General features: G+C 33.2%; 1 protein-coding gene across 3 annotated transcripts; it reads left to right on the forward strand.

The window, feature by feature from the left end:
- Positions 1-3,164: 3,164 nt before the first annotated feature.
- Positions 3,165-9,259, forward strand: LOC126655964 (transcription factor TGA1). Of its 3 annotated transcripts, none has more exons than XM_050350382.2 (9): positions 3,165-3,368; positions 4,943-5,184; positions 5,277-5,351; positions 5,723-5,782; positions 5,869-5,946; positions 6,053-6,119; positions 6,595-6,866; positions 7,243-7,470; positions 8,674-9,259. In XM_050350382.2, the coding sequence occupies exons 2-9, from the start codon at positions 4,990-4,992 to the stop codon at positions 8,824-8,826; spliced, it is 1,128 nt and encodes a 375-aa protein (XP_050206339.1). In that variant the 5' UTR covers positions 3,165-3,368; positions 4,943-4,989; the 3' UTR covers positions 8,827-9,259. The 3 variants fall into 3 exon arrangements, with proteins under 3 accessions (XP_050206339.1, XP_050206341.1, XP_050206340.1); XM_050350384.2 differs by having other exon boundaries at positions 6,056-6,119; XM_050350383.2 differs by lacking the exon at positions 3,165-3,368 and adding an exon at positions 4,314-4,547.
- Positions 9,260-11,554: the final 2,295 nt, after the last annotated feature.

Below are 11,554 nucleotides of genomic sequence, written 5' to 3' on the forward strand. Positions count from 1 at the left end.
AAAATTATAATTTAATATTTATATAAAATATAATTATGAAAAGAACATACAATTTTTTATATTTATATCCAATTTGTAATACTCAACTTTAAAAGATAATTAATAATCATATAAAATCCATACAAAAAATGTTAATTTATACATATAAAAATATTATTTACATATTTGTTTATTATATTTTTTTTTACATTTATTAAATACTATTTATTTATTTCAATAAAAGTTATATAAATTTTTCTAGAATCTAATTATTTATTTTTAATATATATTATTTAAAATATAAAGTATTTATATGAAATGTTTGAAACTGTTTTTAGAATTCGTTTGAATTGGTTGAAACCTTTGTAAACTGTTTGAAATTTTTGTAAACTGTTTTTAAAATTTTTGTAAGCTGTTTGAGAATTTTTTTAAACTGTTTGAAATATTATTAAATTGTTTGAAAGTGTTTTTAGATAAAGGTTGCAAATTATGTTTTATAAAACTGTTTGAAACTTTTATAAACTGTTTGAAACCTTTGCAAACTGTTTGAAGCTGTTATTTTTGAAACTGTTTGAAATGCTTGTAAACTTCTTGAAACCAATATATAACTTTTTTTAAAAGATAATAAATATGTGTTTTAGAAATTGTTTGAAACCGTTTGAAAATGCATTTGAAACTGTGTTTGAAACCGTTCTCAATAGATTTTTAGTGAGAACACTAAATTAAAAATTTACTGTTTTCTTTCTTTTTGAAGAAAATTATGATCGTTGGAATTGAATTCCAAGTGAAATTTGAAGCGATCTGATTACGAATTAAAAATTCACGGATCGGAAATTAAATTTGAAACTCACAACAAATTTTTAAAAAGTGACGATAGAATTAGAAAATCAATTTATTTAATTATTTTAAGCTGAAAATTTTGAATTTATTTGTTGAATTGTTAGTTATTTTTTTGGATGAAGTGAAAAAAAAAGAAGAAAAAAAAAGAAGTAGAAAAAGAAAAAGAAAAAACAAGAAGAAGAAGAAAAAGAAAAAGAAGGAGGAGGAGTATAAATCGAAATCGCTGAAGTATAAATGCTAAGATTAATTGTAAATCATATTTACGACCCAAAGTACAATAATAGATATTAAGATTAATTGTAAATCAACAAGTAGAAGTAACTCATTACCTGTAAACGACGTCTCCAACGCCACCCATCACTCCAAACATCCATAATAGTTACTTTTTTTTATTCTGAAGATTAAAAAGCTGAGTGAAAAACAACGTTGTCGGACCATTACCTATTCAATTATCATTCCACAAAGAAACGTCATTCCCATCGCCCACCTTATACTTCAAATTGTTAACAAAAATATTCCAACTCGCAACCTCATTACAATAAAATTTTCTAATGTCTTTTCAAATAAAAGAAAGCATTTTCACATCGCCATGCAAGAGAAAATTCCAATAAACAACTAAAGAAGAATTAGATATTATGCTGAATCAAGTAGATTCTCTATTATTCTCCTTAATTTCCATATCCATTTGAACAATAAACTCTGATTTCTAATATGAAGGTTGACCAAACCCAAACCACCTTTGTTAAAATCTTAACAAATGACGTTCCGTGAAACCTTACACAAAAGTCTAGAATTCACATCACCCTTTCAAAAAAATCTCATCATAGACCACTCCAACTTATTTCGCACCAAGCCAGGCATTAAGCTAAAGAGAGACATAAAATAATCTGAGACACAAAACAAAACTGATTTAATGAGAATTAATCTCCCTACAGAAGATAAAAATTGCATTTTCACTGCGCCAAACGTGACTTGAACCGTTCTACAACATAATCCCAAATGCCCGAAGATAGCTTTCTATTTGAAGGGGGAGACCCAGATGTCTGATAGGAAAAGACTCTATCTTGCAACCCATTAGATGAGCCGCATAAAGTAACTCATAATCTCCAACATTAATTTTCATAATAGATTTTTTTATTAAAATTAATTGTCAGACCGGAGATCAACTCAAAACAACGCAAAATGCGAATTAGTTAGTTAATTTTAGAGAAAATTACGCTAAGGTTCTTGAGGTATACCATAATTAACAGTTTGGTACCCCTTGTTTTTCAAAAGTCTACTTAATAGTCCCCCAATTTTAATTCCGTTAACTATCAGGCCCTCTGTTAATTTCTACACTTACTTTCAAATGATTTGGTACCCCATATTTAATTTTGTGAATGATTTAGTCCCTCACTTGTAATTTTATTAAACGAGTCTCTCACTTTTAAACGATTTAGTACCCGAGTTTTAATCTGTTAAACGATTTGCTCTCTCAAATTAACAGAAGAATCTCTCAGATAACGGAATTAAAACTGATAGACTATTAAGTAGACTTTTGAAAAAAGAGGTATCAAACTGTTAATTATAATATACCTCAGAAGCCTTTAAGTAATTTGCTCTTAATTTTATAACAACATCCTCTCTGTCTAATAACAGTTCACCAGCTTCATTTATGCAAACAAATTATTTTGGTTATTTGTAAGATGATCTATATTTTTTCTTCCCATTAGACTTATGATCACATGAATATGACTAATTTTTTTACAATACTCTCACATTAGTTTTAAAATATGTATATATTAAAGGCTTAATGTGTTAAAAAATTCCAACCTTTGTTTGTCTATTAAAATGGTTGTTCTTTGGATATTTTATCGGGAATGTTATTGAATTATTGGGTACGATCCTACTCTGACGTTGAAAATTTGTTAATTTTACCTAATTTGCAATTTTTTCATTTCAATTGTACTCTAAGCATAAAATTTCCTTTTCTTTATTTAACAAAAGTTCAAAAAAATTCTTTAAAAATGATCAATTAAATTTAAAAAATTAATTTAATGCAAAAAATGTTAATTTAGAGATTTTTTTTGAACTTTTGTCAAATAAAAAAAGTCCAATTTATGCTTCGGATTACAATTGAAATAAAAAAAAATGCAAAATAGGGTAAAATTGACTGATTTGCAACGTCAAGATAGGATTGAAAAGGGGTGAAAGGTTTTTTAAAGACATTAGGTCTATATTAAATATCTATTTCATAATAATATTAAATAAATAATAACAAAAAAAAACAGAGTTTTTAGTACGGACAAAAAAAGGTTGTACAGTATTTTAATTCGATTTGTTTCTAAAATAATGGAAATAACAGTGGTGGGTTGGGGGAAGAAAGGGGAGTCTCTTTTTAATAAGTTTGATTGTTTTGTTGGAAATGATGATTTTGATGAGACAAACTCTCTGCTCTCTCACTATAATCTCATCTCTCTCTTTCAGTCCTTCTTCTGGTTTTTGTCAGAGGCGGGAAAATTCTGTCTTTGCATAGCCATGGTGCTTTGACTTCAATTCTTGTTTAAAAGGTTCGTGGCTACTTCTTTTATATGTTGTGTCTTCATGGGGTCTGTTTGGTTGCTGAGAAAGTTCAAGAATTTGAAGCTCAAGTTTGTTTTTTTGATTACCTGGGTGTATTTAAGTTGGTCAAGCTTATGTTTTTAAATTTGTGCTTAACTGAGTTGAAATAAAGAGATTCAAGATTGGATTTTTTATTCAATTTTATTATATGGGTTTGTATTTTTATTGATTGGTTTTGTTTATTTGGTTTATTTTTGAAGATGCCCAATTTGATGATGAAACTAACAAATGATTGACTGATTGAAAGAATTGTTCTTTCTTATTATTGGTATGTATATTTGTTTTCCTTTAGGTGCTATGCTAAGTAGAAGCTGTGTTTGTTTTTTGTTCTGGATTTTTCCTGTAAACCTGCTACAACTGAGTTTCTGGGTTATATTAGAAGTATCTCATCAGAATTTTGAAGTGAAATTTCTCTTAAGATTATGATTGCTGTTTGCTATTGGTTTCAAAACAGTTGTTTATTTTGCATCCACTCTTTTGAATGATGATGGAGATGTTTTGCTTCTGGATGTTATTTATTTTGTTGACTGTAAAAAACTCTCGAGGATCGAAGAGTTTTCGTCGAGTATAGCATGTTGTACTCTCTTCTTGTTGACCTTTGCTTGTGCTAACTTCACTGTCTGACTTATTTCTGCAGTTTTCTAGTTTCTCTTGTTCCTACCATTCTTCTCTACTGATTGTACTGTTCTATAGAACATGTTAATCGGTGTACGTTTTAACCAATTGCGAGCTTATCCAATTATATGAACAATGATAAGAGTGTAAAGCTTACCAACAATCTTGGTGACTCTTTCTGTTTCTCATTTCTCTGGAATCTTCCTTCCAATTTTCTAGCAAAATTCCCTTTTTAAATGATGCTAGTTTGCATTTTTATTCCTTCCTTTATTTATTATTCGTTTTTAGTTTGTGGGAGTTCGCCTTTTAAATGATGCAGTAATGGTTAAAAGATACCATATCTTTTAAAGATTTGTTTATGCGATGTGAAACCATAACCAAAAATTGTTGGTCCACCATAAGCATTTTAAGGGAGACAACTTAACAGTGTGATCCAATATGGGAAATGACTTGAGGATACATGATGGACCCAGGGCATAAGAAAATAAGCAAGAAAAGGGGTTTAGTGCTTTGTGAGTAATCGTTTTTTCCATGTAGCTGTGAACTCTGTGTGTCGCTTGATTAAAGTCATAGCTGTGAACTCTGCGCGTCACTTCATTTACTACAAAACTTTCACTTTCGTTTGACTCCATAGGCTCAACAAATGAGCGGAAAAATATCATGTTTGTGCTGTGCAGAAGGCATTTTATTTGTACTTTGGTGCTATAACAGTGTAATTGGTGTGCCATATACTTGTTTGACTTTCATCCTTTTAACTTTCTGAAAAAACTATCATTCGGCGTTGGAGTATCTCATTGCATTATTCTTTATCTTACAAAATTCAACTGATGATTTTAAACATTTTTAGCTCTGGATTTCTCTGTATGAATTCAGAATAAATTTGTCTTCATTTTGCGACTTTCTCCAGGTATCTTGAAAGCTTATTGAGCTTCAGATTTCGTCATTGCAAGAAGCATGAATTCTCCATCTACGCAGTTTGTCTCGTCAGGAAGGATGGGTATGTATGAGCCTATTCACCAAATGGGCATGTGGGGAGATCCCTTTAAGAGTCATGGAATTCCAAACACATCCACATCAATGTTTATACCTGCCAATCCAAATTCAACTCATTCAATAATTATACCAGTAGATACAAAGCTAGACAATCAGGTGCTAATTGTTCAAGTTTATTCCGGTTAATTGTTGTAGCTTAGGCTAAATTTCTGAGTTGTGTGCTAAAGCATGTAATATCTTTTGTCTAGTCAGAAGATACTTCACAAAATACTCTTGGGCCGTCTGGAAAATATGATCAAGAAGCAACTAAGCCAACTGATAAGGCAAGTCTGGTGGTCTCTTCCTTTCTTTCTTCACAAGTTAATTATTTATTGCGTTATCATTCGATGTAAAGTTTCAGTTTCTCATTCCACCTTACAATTATGGATGCCATATTTCTTCATCGAATTTTAAATTTAGTTTAGCTTTAGTTTTGACCAGTTCTTAATTGAGATATTATAGAAAAATATTGATGTTGAGATAATGCATCTGGCTTTTTAGCTCTTCTGAAGTTGATTGGTTTAACCATTTTGCTTCCATCTATTATCCAAATTCGAATTCTATAATTTCCAAATCTGCCAATTTCTTTTATACAATTATGTTCAGGGGATTACGCAAGTACTCTGTTCACAAACTTGCACTTTGATGTTTATAGGTACAAAGACGCCTTGCACAAAATCGTGAGGCTGCTCGTAAAAGTCGGTTGCGGAAAAAGGTATGGGGGATTATATATGAGAAATGATGAACTCCTCTTGTTAAGTGAACGATATACTAATTTGACCAGATTTAAGTTTTCTGCAGGCATATGTTCAGCAGTTGGAATCAAGTCGTTTAAAGCTTATTCAGATGGAGCAGGAACTTGAAAGGGCAAGACAACAGGCATGAAATACTGTCTAGGAAATGAATGACATTTTACTTTATTGATCTAGTCAACCTTCTCCTTCCTCCCTTCTAAATTAATCGATCCAAATGTTTTGTTCTATAGCAGGGTCTATACATAGGTGCTGGAGTCGAAACTAGTCATATGGGGTTTACTGGACCAATTAATACAGGTATATTTTCCGAGATTCTTATACCATCATAAAGTTTTTACGATCTCCAATGCTAATATGTAAATTTGAAGCTTTATATCTCTCACTCCGTAGTTGTCATAGCAATTGGCATTTTGAAATGCATGCCATGACTTGCAAGAAAGTTTGAGACTTTGTCTTGTTATCTGGGAATGTATGATTAAGCTTGTATTGGTTACTCTACAATTAAGGGAACTTCAAGAAATTTGTCTATGTTTAAAGTTATATGATTCATTGTCATGTGTTTATTTTCTAAACATGTATGAAAGAATGATATTACCATTGATCCAAACGGGCAGTGAAATCAAATTGTTGTCCCTCAGTCCTAAACTTAAGCCACAAAAAAATATATTAAATTTATATTTGTATTGCTAACAGTTTCTGACCTGATGTTCTCTGTTTCCTTTTCGTAACTTAAATGTTTTTAATCTCTTTTATATCACTGATATTTCTGTAGGGATTGCCACTTTTGAGATGGAGTATGGACACTGGTTGGAAGAACAAAATAGACATATTAGTGATCTAAGGACTGCTTTGAATGCTCATATAAGTGACATCGAGCTGCGAATACTTGTTGAAAGTGGCATAAGCCACTATTCTGAACTTTTTCGCATGAAGGCAACTGCTGCAAAAGCTGACGTTTTCTATGTGATGTCTGGGATGTGGACGTCATCCGCAGAGCGGTTTTTCTTGTGGATAGGTGGATTTCGTCCTTCAGAGCTTATTAAGGTGATATGTGGATGAAGGATAATGCGTTCTTTAATTGTTTTTTGAAATTGAATGGCCTTTTTGCTGCTAATATAGTAACCAAAACTAACCGGGTGTCCTAATGCACAAATGTTCTCTCTATTCCAACCTATGAGGAACACTCACATTAAGACTTCCAACCTTTGAGGAACACTCACATTAAGAGTTGAACCTACAACATACTTGTACAGGCTGTTGTAAAGGCCATGTCTAAATGTCAGAGCTTCAACGAAATTCGTGAAACTTGGTGCTTGTGCACATAATAGAGTATGCTTTAGAGAAGGCCCTCTTATTTGGTTCATACTTCTAGTTCTTATTTAGTTTCTTTCATCTTTGTACTAATCAATTTTTAGTACAGATTCTCAAGCCTCAGCTGGAGCCCCTAACAGATCAACAACTTTTGGATGTCTGCAATCTCAAAAGATTATGTCAGCAAGCAGAAGATGCTCTTTCACAAGGTATGGAAAAACTTCAGCAAACTCTGGCGGAGACTGTCGCTGCTGGTCGATTGGGTGAAGCAAGTCATATGCCACATATGGATACTGCAATGGAGAAATTGCAAGGTCTGGTTCGCTTTGTGCAGCAGGTAATACGAGGCATCCATTCTCTATTTTATCAAATGGTTTTGGTTTCATTCATCTCTTCTCTCCCTCATTTTGAAATGGGCTTTTAGAGTCAAAGGGCTCCTAATCACTATTTGTGAAGAAAATTGTACATAATCATACTTTTTTCTTTACTACTTCCTCGCCGTCATAGTAATCTATTTGAAGAGTTTTTTTTAGTGAAAATTGCAACCGGAACGGAGAGCACTTTACAATAGCATAAGGCTTTTCTTTTGCTAGATGGGTTTGGGTAGAACTCATTCTCAAAAGCTAGCTAGCATAAGAATAGAGGGTGCCCAATCCACTTTTATACACAACAATAAACTAAGCGTAGCAATGTGGGACAAACACAACTTCAATACCCGCCCTCATGCATAGCATGTCATACAAATGAGATAGGTCCAATTCCCACCATTATAGACAAAAGCCAAGCTCTGATACCATGTTAAAGGTTCATGGGGATAACTCGTTTTCAAAAGCGAGCTCAAAAAAAGAGGGTGCCTAATCCACTTACATACACCAACAAACCGATAGATTCCCAGTGTTGGACAAACAAAACTTTTTTTCTTAAACAAGGATTTTTTTTCCTCCTTTTGTATAATATATTGTCTCCTCTTTCTTCATATCATTTCTTGCTATGAAAAACTTTCTACTTTTGATATTGTCATATTGACCTTCTCTAATGACAAACTGGGCTTTTTTTTATCAAACTGTAAATTAACATTGGCTTCTTGTTCTCTATTGTTTCCACTGAAATTAATTTTTGAGTGCTAGATTTTGCGATAGGAACGACTATGAAAATGTTACCAGGCTATGTTACAATGGATAAATTTGTTTCATTCTCCTTGTTACCTTGTTTTCTCCAAAAGATTGCTCAAGGCTGACATATATCACAAGTTTCCAGTTTTCCTTGTCCTTCTCTTTTTTCTCTGTGGTTCGTCATAATTTACGAATTTAAATTATAAACATTTCCAATCCTGCAAAGTTTCTAGAAACACTAGTATCATCCTCGTTTTACCGCATAGTTGAGCGGGTTTTTGTGTTTAAAATTGCGGTAACTGCACAAATTACTCCTAGAATTTTGTTGATAATGGATAAACTGAAGTTCATGAATTCATAATACACTTCAGAGGCTCAGCTTGCAGGTATGTTTACTAATTGTAAACTTTTATATATTTTTCTTACAGGCTGATCATCTTCGCCAGATAGCTTTGCAACAAATGTTGCTAATCTTAACAACACGTCAGGCAGCTCGGGGTCTACTTGTCTTGGGTGAGTATTTCCAACGACTACGAGCTTTGAGTTCAATTTGGGTGACTCGTCCTCGTGAGCCTGCCTAATCTTTGCACCAGAAGGATTGTAGTAAGTGATAAACTCTTATGGAGGAAATCAACACAGCCATTCACTGGCGGCCAAAGCCATGCCTGCTGGTAATGATGTTGTAAACTTATTATAGACATAATTCAAGCTGCTGACATTTTTGAAGCAGCATTCCGCAATTGAGATGCTGTAAACGTGAGTAGCCATTTTCATCAGAAGCAAGTTCGCAGCTGAAGTAATTGTCAGTGCCTGTTGGAAGCATCTATTTTGTGTTGGAGTCTGCAGCTGGAATGTTGTCATGTAAATTTTTGCAGAATGGTGGCATCTTCAACGTTTCCTGTAAATACCACAGTGGTGATTATTGTTTGATATGTAATATTTTTGTTTCTGTGCTCTAAACATCTTTAGTTTTGTCAATTGAAATGAATGGCTGCTATGTTGCACGGTTTCTTCTGTTTTACTTTTTGGATATTCGATTATATTTGCAGTTTTTCGTTTCAATAATCCCAGTTTTGAGGTTCATCTTTATTATTGACTTGTACAGTGACAAATTCATATAGCAGCAAAGTCACAAGCTACCCTTGGCAATGACCATGAAACACACAAACACAACTATTTCATACATTTATATCAAACAGATAGTCTTCACAGCTTTGACATAGCATAGTCCATAGCATCTACGCGCCAAATTGAAAAACAGTGTGATTGATTGTATACAAAACTCGATAATCTATGCGTCTAATGATCTGCTGAAACAAGAAACATCAAGTTTAGTTTTGTCTCTTCTTCAAATTCTTTTTGGAAGCAATCACATTTGTAGAAATCAGATAATTAAAAAAAATATAGAATTCTTCATTAATGAAAAGAGATAATCTCAGCTCGCGTATATACAAAGCTAAGTACAGTAAAATAACTGTCTTACTTAATGAGTAAGCTAACTATATACAAGCGTCACTATTCTATTTGCTAATAGCTTAACAAACTAGCACACATGAGAAATGTTGATCCAGCTCATCAGGTGACATTTCTTTTTGACCAATAGACTTATTACAAATAAATCTTTGAGCATGATATTCCAGCATTAATTCTATGGAATTCCATCATAAATATGGTATATTCTTCATCCCCCTCAAGTTGGATCTGGTGAAGCAGTGAGATGCAACTTGGACAGTAAAAACTGATGAGGAGCAGCGCCAAGAGACTTGGTGAAGATATTAGCAGGTTGAAATTTGGAGGGAATGTAGGTTAGAAAGATGGAACCCTTCTTGTAATGTTCTCGCACCAGATGACAATCAATGTCCAGGTTTTTGGGGCGTTCATGAAAAACTGAGTTGCCTGCAATATGAATTGCAGCTTTGTTGTCACAGTGAAGATTAACTGGAAGAGGGATAGTAATCTGAAGGTCCCTCAGTATATATGTCAACTAGAGGATCTCACATGTTGTCGAAGCCATGGAGCGATACTCTGCTTCTGCTGAAGATCTGTAAACAGTGGTTTGTTTCTTGCTCTTCCAAGAAATTAGAGCAGAACCCAAAAAGATGCAATAGCAGTGACTGACTTGCGAGAGTCAAGACACGAATCCCAATCAGAGTCACTATAAGCCTGAAGATTAAGTTCATTTGAAGCTGAATAGAACAAGCCAAGTGAAGGGCATTGTTTGAGATAATGAAGCACATGAAGAGCAGCTTGCCAATGAGTATCTCTATGACAACTGATGGGAGATGAACTGAAAAACTGATATGTGGTCTAGTAATGGTAACTAGCCAGTATTAGCAAGAATATCCAAAATGTATGTGTGTTGATTGAGTGAAATACCAGTTGAATCTCTATGAATCTCAAGACCTAAAAAATACTTTAAAGGTCCAAGATCCTTTATGGTAAATGCATTGTCTAGAAACTATTTGACTTTGGAAATTTTCAAGTTGTTATCACCTGCAAGAAGCATATCATCTACATAGACAAGCAATACAGTGAAGTGACCATGATGGATCCTTGTAAACAGACAATTATCATGAATTGATTGCACAAACCTATGCTAATCAATGAATCTGTAAATTTAATATTCCATTGTCTAAATGCTTATTTTAAGCCATATAGAGACTTAACAAGTTTGCATACTTCATTAGGCTTGGCCTTAATGTAACCTTATGGAGGAAACATGTAGACTTCTTCTTCTAGAGTGCCATGAAGGAAAGCATTGTTCACATCTAACTGTTCCAGGAACCAATTCTTAGCAGCTGCTAGAGCAATGAGTACTCTAACAGTGACCAGTTTAGCAACATGGGAAAAGCTTTCTTTGTAATCAAGCCCCTCTATCCCGTTGTACCCCTTAGCTACTAATTTGGCCTTTAGCCTTTCTACACTACCATCAGGATTATGTTTTATTTTATAAACCTACTTTGATCCAATAGCAGTTTTGCCTAAAGGTAGAGCAGTTAATTGCCAAGTTCCATTTTTATCTAAAGCATCCAATTCAACATGCATAGCATCAATCCATCTTTGATCTTTTATAGCTTGACTATATGAAAATGGTTTTTTAACAATTGAAAGAATGCTTAACTGATTATTTGACTTGGCTTTTGACAGTAAGGAAAATTCTAGTAAAGGGTAAACAGACAAGGTTTTGTTAATAGTAAAACATGCTGTTTTGGGTCTATGTGTTTTAGGTATATGATAATCTTTGAACCATATAGGAGGATTACGAGTTCTAGGTGGATTTTTAATATGTGGAACAACATAAGTTTGATC

This window comes from Mercurialis annua, linkage group LG7 (assembly GCF_937616625.2).
Source record: "Mercurialis annua linkage group LG7, ddMerAnnu1.2, whole genome shotgun sequence".
In the NCBI taxonomy this organism is placed as follows: Eukaryota; Viridiplantae; Streptophyta; class Magnoliopsida; order Malpighiales; family Euphorbiaceae; genus Mercurialis; species Mercurialis annua.